Raw genomic sequence first — 13,202 nt, forward strand, 5'->3', positions numbered from 1 at the left:
CTATCGAAAACTTTGTAATTATTTGGGAAACCAGCCAGAGCAATGATCCAATTCATCTAATTGAACTTCTTCAAGCAATATTCATTCAGTGCCACTGAATTGGTGAACAATATTGATATTGCTTCTTCTTCTTCCTGCCATGTTTGTAGAGGTATGCAAAGATGATACATGATGAATTGATGATATATGATTAATGATGATATGTGTTTGTGTGATTTACGACCACAGTCAAGACACTGTTTTGTATCTTATATAGGTAATAAACACACTAGATATTATAACTGCCGACCCCAACATAGTTGGGAAAAAGGCTCGGAGGATGATGACTGTACAATTTATAAGCAGTATAAACCCAACTCACTGATGAGATAGCATCACTTATTCGAACAGATTTACTGCTGTCAACCCTAAGCCTGATTGCTTAAGATCTATTGAGACCCTATTGTGCAGTACGACAGAACACAAAGTGCATATTTTAACAATGCACATTGTGCATCTTCAATGCGGTTGTAGCTAGTATCAAGTCTTGTTGTGTCTTTGAAATGTTTATGTTTTGTTGAATTTAGCAGTCCTGAATCAGTTTAGCTTGCTATTTTAATTTCAATCACTACTAAGGGTATGGTAAGAAATAATGTTACTTGTGAGATGGCGGCAGAGAGAAAGAAGAGTATGGAAGGAGAAAATATGCTGCGCCGACCAAAAATTAAATTGAGATAAGGGAGGATGATGATGATGACTAAATGTGTCACCGTTTCAAGTTTTTACCAAACGTCAAAAAAGGTAGAGGTTTTCAATTCGGCATTTTAGTCTGCCGCATAAGTAGTTGGATAGTTCTAGATTATTTTTCTAGTTCGTTTACGTTTGGCTGACCAATATTATGTCTGACCAAGTTAAACAAATACAGATAACTCCCAAACGCGTAACAATAATTAGGTAACATAACACTCATTCAATGGAAAGATCCATCAAAATACCAGCTAATTGAGCAACATATTATATTTGTGACCTACATTATCTAGGTCCCAGGGACCAAAGTACTAATTATATGAATAGCTACCTTTTAGGGCTCAGTCCATAGCCCAGACAGTCACTTACTAGCTAAGTAAACAGAAATCAGAATATATGGTGTGTAAGAAGTTTAACTTTTTGTCGCTATGGTGAAAATGATGGAGTAGTTGGTTAAAGTGCCAAATGTACGCCTGTTAAATCTTCTTACAAAGAATTTTAAGTTGAAGGTGATTATTACAAGTACGTGTTTTATTTGAACTGTCTAAGTAATGGCGAAAAAAACTAGATCAAAATAAGAATACAATTTTCTTTCTTTTATCTTGTCGCAGTTTATTTCTGAAAGGTAAACAATTTGTACTGTAGGCACCAAATTCTCAGACGTTGTCAACCTAATATATCTTAAGTGTAGTCGTTTTCGAGGTGATCTCTTAGGGCACAAGTTTTCTAAAGATTCTGTATAATACAGTATTCTTTGACGCTCTTCTTATTCCCAAAACATAAAAGCAAGATTAGATTTTCATTTTGCGGAGTTTTTGGCGAATCTATGTGAGTGGTTAAAATGTCTATTGTGTTAGAATATTCTAGAATAACTGTCAGAATATAAAGTGGCAGTTATTCTGTTGTGAAGTCGCGTGTAAATATTAATGTGTTTCGGTTTGAATTGTACTGGCGCTCGAGAAATGTCTGCCCATATTGAGTTAAGAATTCTTGCCTGTGTGTTGCAAGATAGGAATTTAGAGCACAAAGGATTTGAAATTTGGTATGTACGGTACCTGATGCAAATAGGGAAATGTGGTCATTTTGACCTTTTCAATCTAGATTCCTTAGTAAGAAATGACGATTGGAATTTGCAATTAATGTCACTTTTTCTTTGTTTTATCTAAGGACGAACGGGTGAGATCCGTGCCGGATATTACGTGCTTAAGATATCTAAGGTATACCCCAGTAATAAAATTGAGAAGATTAGCCCCCTTACTTATAAAAATCTCTAATCACCCTCTAAGCAACATTTTAACTAATCACTACTTAAAGTCTTACGTAGTGATTAAATGTTAGTTAAGACATGATTAAGCAACGTTTATAGGTAAGAATTTTACTAAACAGCCCTTAAGTATTACTTATTACTTAATTCACGTTTATAAGTAAGGCTGTAAGTCGCCAATGGGCGCCAGCAAAAAGCTGCAAATATAACAAACAAAAGATTAATACAGTCAAGAATTTAAGACAGTTCCCTCAACATCAACAGATGAAGTTTAAAAATAGCACAAAAGGCAAGAAAAGAACATTTTTGCAAACTCCAAGATAGAACGTTTTATCAAAGAAGTTGTCCGCTTTTAACTTTTAGAATGTACAACCAATTAATTTTAAATAACGTCAGCCGTCTGAGGATCTTGAATTAAATATATGCGCCAAGAGGAACTTCAAAGAGAGTTGACAACTTACTCAAGTTATAAAACTTTTAAGAGATTTTCATATACGACAGGGATTTTGATAATTTTGCAACAAGAGTGTTAATAATTAGTTTTACAACCTGGTTAAGGTTGAAAGGCCCTTTGTTTGAAATGTTTCAGAGATATCAAAGTGTTTATTGGCTTTCCTAGTGAGTCATCATCCTCTGAGCCTTTTCCCAATCATGTTGGGGTCGGCTTCCAGTCTAACCGGATTCAGCTGAGTACCAGTGCTTTACAAGAAGCGACTGCCTATCTGACCTCCTCAACCCAGTAACCCGGGCAACCCGATACCCCTTGGTTAGACTGGTGTCAGACTTACTGGCTTCTGACTACCCGTAACGACTGCCAAGGATGTTCAATGACAGCCGGGATGTTCAATGGCTTTCCTAGTGAGTAAAAGACAAATATATTTGAATAGTAGCTTTAGCTAGTGGTTTCACCCGCATCTCCACAGCCATACCTCACACCTAGATAAAAAGTAGCTTACAACTTATATCGATAAATAGGACTTCTAACACGGAAACGTTCTTTTTTTTATCTGTCCATTATGATTCATGAGATTACCGCGTTTAATTAAATTAACAAACTCCTCAGTTTTATAATACATTTATTTGTATAGATTCTTATAAATCAAATAAACTTATCCAGCGCACACAATTTTCGAATCGACTACAGATAATATAAAATTAGTTTTTCGTGTACATCGAACATCTGAAAAATGAAATTCACATCACGTGGTTGTGGTTTGTATTCTATTATTTGAAAAGGTTCTCAAAAAATCAAGATTGGCGGGTACTTCATAACTTAGGCTGCCTATCCATCGGAGCGGAGCTAGGCTGCGGAGTGGAGAAACTGAGAAATATTAACCAATAGGATTGAGGAGCGGAGATTTTGTGCAATCCTATTGGTTAATATTTCTCAGTTTCTCCACTCCGCAGCCTAGCTCCGCTCCGGTGGACAGGCAGCCTTAAGGTTTGGTCTGGATCGTACATATTGGATTGTATGTATTTGAAAAAAAATGTCTTGTGAAATAAAATGGTGCTGATCAAGTACTTGTTGTTATTCAGTAGTTGTAAACGTTATGTCACCGCTGGGACTTGTGAAAATATATTTTCTTTTTGCAGACAAAAGGCATAAAATTGGTAGTTGGTAAATTTTGAATATTTTATTTTTATTTTAAATGAGAACTTCTATTTTATAAATTTAAGCCCAAGAAAATGGGGCGTGTTTGACCGCTATGTGTGTTCGTCTGTCTGCGAGTTATTATGTGGCAACGTAACTCTTAAACGGATAAACCAATTGGATGAGGGTTTTATAAGGCAATTGACTAAAAACATATATTCTGCAAATCAATAGAAAACTTTGTTGTTTTTCTAATCGATCGCTGGAGACTACTCCAATTTACTATGTCTCAAAAGAAATGCCGAAACAAAGTGAGATAGAATCTAGGCCAAAGTTGTTAAGTCGGAAGTTGCTGAGAGGAAATCAAACATGAATTAGAATGACTTGGAAAGCGGTTTCAATACTAGACTCTTATCTCATTCCTCCCATTTTTACCGGTGTCGAAAGAGAGCTTGCCGCCAAACCACTACGGCGGTTATTAGGGTTCCGTACCCAAAGGGTAAAAAGGGACCCTATTGTTTTCGCTCCTCCGTCCGTCCGTCCGTCCGTCAGTCACCAGGCTGTATCTCATGAACCGTGATAGTAAGAGAGTTAAAATTTTCACAGATGATGTATTTTTGTTGCCAACAACAAATACTGAAAACTAGAATAAAATAAATATTTTGGGGGCTCCCATACCTACTACAAACGTGATTTTTTGTCCGTTTTATAAATAATGGTACGGAACCCTTCGTGCGCGAGTCCGACTGGCACTTGGCCGGTTTTTTTAAATATCATAAACAGACACGCCAATAAATATTTATTTTTATGTATAAATATACAGTTTGTATGTTTTACAGACATTTCGAAATATCGAGGAAATGTACCAAACAATGTGTTTCCATCTATCTGAAACTAAACTGACATTAAGCTCCTATTCGCGTCGCTTTGCGAAGAGTAAGTATATTGTACCAAATGTGTATTACCTAAACATTTCCCACTTCGCACATATTCTGTTAAATATTAGCTGTATTAGAATCTTGTATGGCACAACAGGGGCTTAGGAATTTAGTATTATTTTACTTTTAGCCACAAATTTTGTGGAAAAAACCGGCCAAGTGGGAGCCCCCCAAAATATTGATTTTATTCTAGTTTTCAGTATTTGTTGTTACAGAGAGACGGACGGACAGAGGAGCGAAAACAATAGGATCCGTTTTACCCTTTGGGTACGGAACCCTAAAAATCAGCGAAATGACCCTTCCCACTACGGGTGCTTTGTGAGGGAGTGCCAGACTCTTATTGACTAAAACACACTGTGTTCCTTCTGGGGCCTTTGCATACTAAGCTCACGGTAATTCTTTCGAAAAATCCCCTCGATTCGTGGCTTAAGCAATTGACGCAGGCACATTTTTACATACTTACATATAAACAGATTTTGTTACGTTTTGTCGAAGTTATACAAACATACTTACATATTTTGTAGCAACCTATGCCAATGCATTAATATACTGCCTAAGGAGCTGTGAAATTCTTTGTCAGATATACTTAACACCTTTCTTACCACTTTGAACACGCGTGTTATTGGTTATTTAAGCAAAACTGAGCACTCTGAAAGGCATCCTTGTTTGCACACTATAAAGGAAATAACTGAAACCCTTGGCGTGTTTCCTTGGATTATTCAACCTACTGGAGCTGCTGTGAACACAAATCTTTATGCAAAAAAGTCTGGCTATGAATGCACGAAGGGCGAGGTAACGCAACAAATAGTGACAGATCTTGCGTTGTTCATGCCAGAAACAGTGATAGACCATGCGTTTTTGATCCTATCGTTACCCAAGAAAATTACAAAATTGACAAACACAAGTATAAACTGTACATACATGTAAGAGAGGCGTTTTCGTACCTTAAGTAGAAGGGGAGGCAATGGGAGGCAAGGGGAAGCAATGCTTCTCCAGTTGGTTTAATAATCCGAGCGCATTTCCGAATATCTACTTTCTATTGTTATTTATGGATAAAACGTTCCCATTTTGTTTGTTTTGTGTATAAATAGGGGGAAAATAAGCTCGTGTTCTGACCTTCTTACGAAGGGAAATTGTAGTAGTCATTACTGTGAAACGTGTATTTACTTTACCCTTGCAATATTGTTAAAAGATTATGTAGAATCTTTTTACGTAAATACGTTAATAATGCTAGTAATGTAATAATTATCCATAAGAAGCTATTCCCAGTGGTTTCTAGAACTACTTCTCATAACCGTATAAAAAGCATAAGATACTTCTGGTAACATATGCCATCTGCCAGTGAAAATTCTTTCAAAATCGGTTCAGCCATTTCAGAGATTAGCCATAACAAACAAACACACAATCATAAAATAATATTTATTTATGTAGAAGCTCCTAATTACATGAGACTATTCAGAGCAACAACCCTGTAAGTATCTAACAAAATATCGGAACATGTTTCCCTTGCGAGCCGTTATCCAGTGCTCCTTAATACCTCGATATAACATGTCACAAAGGACCATGGAGAACAAAATGACTAGTGGAGGTGCCATAGCGGAAAATCTCCTAAGAAAATAAAACGCGTCAAAATGCAGGTGTACGCAGGATGAGGAACGTCACTGTCTTCGCTCTTGTACGCCTTCTTTAGACCGAATATTTTTTTGTAATACCAAAACTCGCTGACAGAGGTCTCAAAGAACCCGTCCGCCTAGTTAGTTCAGTCGTAACTGATACTTTTTGGTCATGCCCACCGTACGAATTTGACCTAGAAGAAGGCGGTTGATCTACCTGCATTATGGGATCTCTGCTTATCTTTCCTTACTCCGTGCTGACTGACATCAAACACGAGATTATTATTGTAGCTTACCAGATCTTTGTTGCTAAGAGAATTTATCCCGCATACCTGAAGTTGGAACTTTACTGGGTTATAATATTACTGGGTTTTCGTGACTTTGTCTGTAAATTGGGTCATGGTTATGTGTAAACTGGATTACTTAAATCCTTTATTTTATGGGTTGTTGAGGCTTTGACAGGTGTGTCCTTAAATATCTATCGAAATTCGTTAAGTAATTTAACTGCAAAGTAATTGAATTGCCTATTGCCCTTGCCTAAAAGCCGTCTTTTTTGTTATCCTGGTCATAGGATAGAGGTACATAGAGGATAGACAAGTCAATAGCCTCATTAAACTACTATTCGTAAGCAAAACGAACAATTTCTTGTTTACGAGTATACCCGCTATAAACTAACCAGACGTCATTAGGTCCTGCTGATTAAATCTAGATTTTCCTATCAAATGGTTTACAACCTACAATCTATCCCAAACATCTTAGGGTACATTTAACCTAGAAGCGCAAATGTTCATTCGATATCTGCCCTCACAAATATTTTTTTTAAGACAACAAACAGAATTGTTTACATCTGATTACATTTTAAGCAATGACAGAAAACGGTGTTTAATAGCGCTTTCAAATCATAGGATTTTTGGTCAGTGACAATCAAAACCGAGCGCATATGCACGACACATTCCGAGCTACAAAAATCTGGCGCTCGTATTTAAACGTCATCTTTTGCATAGGTACTTATCAATTCTTTGCTATCAAATGTTACATTGTATACAAATGTACATATCAAACAATGTTTAAGGTTCTTCTAACCTAACAGACAGACATGTGTTGCTGGGGAGTTTGTTGCGCCACTTCTTCTCCCTAGCAAAAACACATAGGAAGTGGTGAAGGGTTGGGCATTTTGGGGGCTGTCTAGTGTAAATTCTTTACGTTCAAAAAGTGCTGTCTTGCAGCCAAGTTTGAATAAATGATTTTTGATTGATTTTGATTTACACCAATTTCGCTGTATAAACCAAGTAGAAAATTCGGTAGTGTGAAGGGCGCTGTGACACCTACACTTTCTGAATCAGCAGTCCTTAGTTGGTTTGGTATAAACGCACCCTAAACAGGATAACAGCCTGGTCGACCCAACGATGTCCCACTTAATAGTTGGTAGTTGCGTTAACTTGACCGAAACATAAACAGTTTCTAGAACGTTCGGTAAGACTAGAACATTTGTAGTCACGTCTGTTTAACGAGAGTCATTTGTTTTATCGCCTTAGGATACTTTTAGTTGCAGGCCTTTTAGGCGTAAAAACGATTACTGAGCTAAGCTTACAAAGTTGTCGAAAAATTGTGGGTTGTAAAAATAACATTGTAGAAGAGTTTATAGATAGATATCTACTTTTTTATATTTGTGAAAATAATTTATGAAAAAATAATACACTTGAAGGAAGAAAAACTTATTCATCTGTCTTTTTTCACTTAACTTTATTGTTTTATTTTTTATAAAGTGGATCCCACTTTTATATCCAATATAATTCATTTTAAAAGTGAATGAATAAAGATAACTTTTAATGATCACATGATGTGTTCTAAAGCTTAAGTTAAGCTATCACACACAGACTGCGTATAAACTTAGTTAAAAAGTTATTGTATAGTACATTAAATTAATTGCTTCATAAATGTTTAGAAATTACTAAAGCAACTTTTCTAAACAAAATAAAACTTTCCATATAAAACATTAGTAATCTCTCAAAAACTATGGACCAATGAACTCGTCACAATTAACCTTAAATGTTCATTTAAAATAAAAACTTAGCCACAAACCTTTTCAATTTTAATTACAAAATCCACTCGGTTGCCAAAAAAACTTCAAAACGCAATATCCTATGGCGAACAATAAAAGCATTCACTCGTATGAAAAAAGAACCTATCATTTAATTAAAATTCTTTGTTACCGAACTACAAAAGGGTACTTTTTTCTGCTAAGAAGTGTAAATTATGTCTAAAGATCCGAAAGCCTAAAATTACTCTTTTGCTGCTGAAGAACTTAATAGCTTTAAAAGTACCCACAAAGGAGCCACAAATTGCTGATGAATTCTGCTGCTACTTAAATATTTTTTGGGTGATTTTCAATTTCAAAGCGTACAAAACAAAATATTGAAGTGCATTTTTAGGGTTCTGCCTCTCAAGAAGCTACAATAAGTTAATAAGCATGAATTTAGTTTTTTTTTTTTAATTATTTATTAGGATTACCTATAAATAGTCTATTGGGATTCCCCCTTCAATCCCAATTGGTTTCATTGTCATCGAATAGGTATCTTTAAATTGCTTTTTTTCAACAATCTTGTAGTTTTCAATATTTTTTTATATACATATAAAAAAAAATATAAAGGCGTTATGGCTAAGTTAGGTAAGGGTAAGGGATTATCACCGTCATATTTAAGAAGGGCTGAAGTTTTTATAGTAATTATATTTACATCTTTTTATATCTCGTTTTTGACTGGATTAGTCAAAAACAGAAGACTAGCTATTTTTTTTTACCTTAGCGACTTTTTCAACTGTTCCTCTTTTTCCAAGCTTGCAAGGCGATGTGCTTTCTTTAACATTATCCATGAATCAACCTTTTTGCTACAAAGCAGCACATAGCAACGAATTTCTCTATGGATTTAAAAAGTCTTTATTCCGAGCTGATCTGCCCAAAATAACGCCACGTGCTGTAAAATTGCCCATCGCCTGGGGACATTGCGTGTCTATAGCCGTCATTAAACCTTATCCAGACATTTAAAAGGGATTTTTCCATAATATTAGATCGTAAAACGTGACTAATAGAACCTTTTTGGTGATACCCAAATTGCATTTTGTCAATACTGGCCATATTTATAAATGGTATTCTAAATTCAAACCCTAATGTAAAGCACTTTTGGGGGCAAATAAGCTTTGGATTCTAAATTCAAAAATTATATTAGATACGCCGCGCCGTTTAAAAAACAGTTTATTTTCCAAACACGTAGAATACAATATTTTTTTAAATGGCTTTTATGTTTTAATTTGCATTTTTCATTAGGGGCAACATATGATTATAGGTTTTCTAAAAACAAAATTAAGTGTTTACCTTTGAGTTTGGTCAACAATGATCCTGAATGAATATTTTAACAGCCCACGAAGAAAAAATTTTCTTTTATTATGATTAACATCTAAATAAATTAAATTTAAGTCACAATGCTTTTCAAAATCAAAGATTTAAAGATAAAATGCTGTGTGAACACCAAAAAATAAACCAGCTACAATATTTTTTGAATACTTACAAATCACGATAAAAACTCAGTTGATTGAAATTCATCAGGTTCAGATAAATTAGTGCTTAGAAATTGATCTAAAACTCTCTTTGACACATTAATATCCTCTGATCTGTTTTAGACCCACAAAATTCGATTAATATTTTTTAATCCGTGTGCTAAATACAACCTTCTTTCAATTCCAGGTAAAAATACCAGCCAGTTAGAAAAACGATGTGTTTGAAAAGTGAAGTGTTGAGTGTTCTAGAATATCGTTTGTGAAGTGAGTGACCATGACGTCATATCCGGAGCATTTCAACGACACCGTCGTGAAGGTGGTGGATGAAGGGTTTCCACTCCTCATGCCGAGGTGGGGGTATGTGGTCTCCGCATTTGTCCTGTTCCTCATCGGATTCTTTGGGTTCTTCCTGAATCTGATGGTGATATTACTCATGTTTAAGGATCGACAGGTGAGCATATTTTTTTAATTCATTTTATTTGTGAAACGACAGTAGTGTTAATTTTTTTGATTGTTACTTAAGTAGGTATCGGGTGTTGTAATTTAATTTATTTATGTAAAGAAACTTGGATTTATATTATGAACTTGATAATCATCCTCCGAGCCTTTTCCCAATCATGTTGGGGTCGGCTTCCAGTCTAACCGGATTCAGCTGAGTACCAGTGCTTTACAAGAAGCGACTCCCTATCTGACCTCCTCAACCCAGTTACCCGGGCAACCCGATACCCCTTGGTTAGACTGGTGTCAGACTTACTGGCTTCTGACTACCCGTAACGACTGCCAAGGATGTTCAATGACAGCCGGGACCTACAGTTTAACGTGCCATCCGAAACACAGTCAATGGTGTCTAAGATATTCTTAGTAAGTACATACAAACTTAGAAAAGTTGCATTGGTACTTGCCTGACCTGGGATCGAACCCGCGCCCTCATACTTGAGAGGTTGGTCCTTTACCCACTAGGCCACCACGACGTCGTATGAACTTGATAATCAAATCCGCAAAATTTTATAATCAAATTCAAAAGGAAAAAAAAACGAGTCCATTGTAAGTGAATGAAATAGGTATTCACCACACAAAAAACTTGCTCAAAGGGGGATGAGTTCACAAATAAACATATTCAAACCATAAACTAAGTATAATCTTAAAGAAAACTCTGACCTTTTCCATCTTAGTGACACTTTCAGTGTTGCCATAATCAGTTGGCAAATAGCCCGAATCGATCAGCCAGATGTGGCTGTAAATATTTAACAGCTGCGATTTAGATCGACCTGGTTATCAATATTAATAATGAATGTGGTGTTAGCTACGAATAATATATTAGGTATATAGAGGTATTGTATATTAGGTATCCATGGTATGTAACTCGCATACAATTACCCTGGCAAATGGGAAAATAAAGTTGGTGACTTTTTTGAAATGCGAAGAGTTAGAGACATTTTTCTCATACTGTTTTCGAATAATTCGAAATCTATACGTTTAATGTTGGCTATCTTTCTATTGACTAATATCAAAATTAATTTCATTTAATCGTTATGCCATGTTTGCACATAATTTTACTTCTCAAGTAGGTACATATTTATACACGAGGACACGAAATACGTGATAATTATCAATAATGTCTTTTTGTTATTGTTATGGGAAACAAGTTAATTGAGTGAAATTATTCAATTGCTATAGAAGCAAAGAAGCAAACTATCATTGTTATGTTTCTGTGGTGATCATTGTGTGGTGTCATTTCTTATAATTTCATGTCAACGAGCTAACTTTGCATCGCATCAAAGACTCCTTGGTAGAAAGTAGAAGACAAAAGCACAACCTCCTTGGCTTCCCTTTGCAGTTGGGTGAGGAATTTGTAAGGAATTCCAATTTTGAGGAAGCAACTATTAACCGTCATCTTTGTAGACTAGTCACTGTATTATGTCGAGTCCTTTATAATGTCACTCATTTTGTATCGCTGTAATTTGTGCATTTAATTTTGTGTTATTTATATATGTATTAAAGTTTATTAAATATTATATATATATAAGTCATGGTGGCCTAGTGGGTAAAGGACCAACCTCTCAAGTATGAGGGCGCGGGTTCGATCCCAGGTCAGGCAAGTACCAATGCAACTTTTCTAAGTTTGTACGTACTTTCTAAGTATATCTTAGACATCATTGGCTGTGTTTCGGATGGCACGTTAAACTGTAGGTCCCGGCTGTCATAGAACATCCTTGACAATCGTTACGGGTAGTCAGAAGCCAGTAAGTCTGACACCAGTCTAACCAAGGGGTATCGGGTTGCCCGGGTTACTGGGTTGAGGAGGTCAGATAGGCAGTCGCTTCTTGTAAAGCACTGGTACTCAGCTGAATCCGGTTAGACTGGAAGCCGACCCCAACTTGATTGGGAAAAGGCTCGGAGGAGGATGAAATATTATATATATGTATATGTGTATGTATAATAATTGTATGTACGTATATATTTTTGATTTTTCTTTTATATTTAGTGCACCTGCCATGAAATTTCTCCTCCACCTAAAGGTTGACTGGTAGAGAACGCCTAAGGCGTTAAGTCTGCCTTTGTACATTGTTTTTGTGTAAATAAATTTCGTTTAATAGGAAACAAAACAAGAATTGTTAGGCTATCTTTATCACAATCTTTCAGAGATTTTATTTTTAATTATATAATTAGGTATATTTTCTTTAGTTCTCAAGCAGTTCAACTTTAATACTAAACTTTCCTTTGTTTCTAGTCATTATAAAATACCTACTTATACATGTGACGGACGCCACTAATTTTATCTATATAAAAATGGACCATAATGATTATTTAAAATAAATAAAAAGGCCCGTCTGTCCCCCATTTTCTTATCAATACCCCGATTCAAACTGAGTACCCGATTGGCTGTCACCAACAGATAACGCCGTTGACATTTAAGTCGCGATACCAATACTGAGGAATGAGATATTGTTCCATTCAGAGAAACCTGTGACTGACAACCATTGTTACTGTCATTAATTCTCCTGGAGAAGCTGCGGAGAATAAAGTGCTGCATTCACTGCAATGCCAGTAAAATACGAGTGACCTTAGAACCGCAAACAATTGACGAGCGAAAGAAGACCGAATACTTACGAACCTTAGAACCGAATGACAGATTTTTGCCGCTGTAATGTGTCGCTCAACGACAAAAACCTACTTATGTGAAAGGGCTTTTAGGTACTTATATTATGAGTGCCATAAATAAAGTACATATATTTTTGTTTAATATGCTTTATGCTGATAGTGCCCTAAGGATGTGTTTTATCCAGGTGCGGAAAGTAGTGCCCTCGGTACGTGAAAAAGACACGGCAAAATTTAGCATTGCATGCGATATACGAGTAAATACATAAATATGATTTAAGAGTTGAACACAAGATGTGACTTTTTCAATAGATATCTATATAATATATTATGGAAAATACATACATACCTAGGCCCTTATTTGCCATTACTGTAGCATTTATTTAAAGCATTAAACAACGCAGGTAGCCCGTGAAATA

The 13,202-nt window shown here is 35.8% G+C and overlaps 2 protein-coding genes and 1 long non-coding RNA gene across 3 annotated transcripts in view; 2 read left to right on the forward strand and 1 right to left on the reverse strand.

Moving 5' to 3' along the window:
- The window catches only part of LOC135117921 (uncharacterized), a 343,287-nt gene that overhangs the window by 228,396 nt on the left and 101,689 nt on the right, over positions 1–13,202 (forward strand). The window lies entirely within an intron of this gene.
- The window catches only part of LOC110372169 (uncharacterized), a 168,357-nt gene that overhangs the window by 43,927 nt on the left and 111,228 nt on the right, over positions 1–13,202 (reverse strand). The gene's annotated exons all lie outside the window — the stretch shown is intronic.
- The window catches only part of LOC110372148 (parapinopsin), a 101,841-nt gene that overhangs the window by 27,333 nt on the left and 61,306 nt on the right, over positions 1–13,202 (forward strand). The window contains exon 2 of the mRNA XM_021328710.3: positions 9,872–10,135. Within this exon, the coding sequence (XP_021184385.3) occupies positions 9,959–10,135 (177 nt within the window). The 5' untranslated portion in view covers positions 9,872–9,958. The remainder of the gene's footprint in view (positions 1–9,871; positions 10,136–13,202) is intronic.

Source organism: Helicoverpa armigera, chromosome 16 (assembly GCF_030705265.1).
Source record: "Helicoverpa armigera isolate CAAS_96S chromosome 16, ASM3070526v1, whole genome shotgun sequence".
Lineage (NCBI taxonomy): Eukaryota > Metazoa > Arthropoda > Insecta > Lepidoptera > Noctuidae > Helicoverpa > Helicoverpa armigera.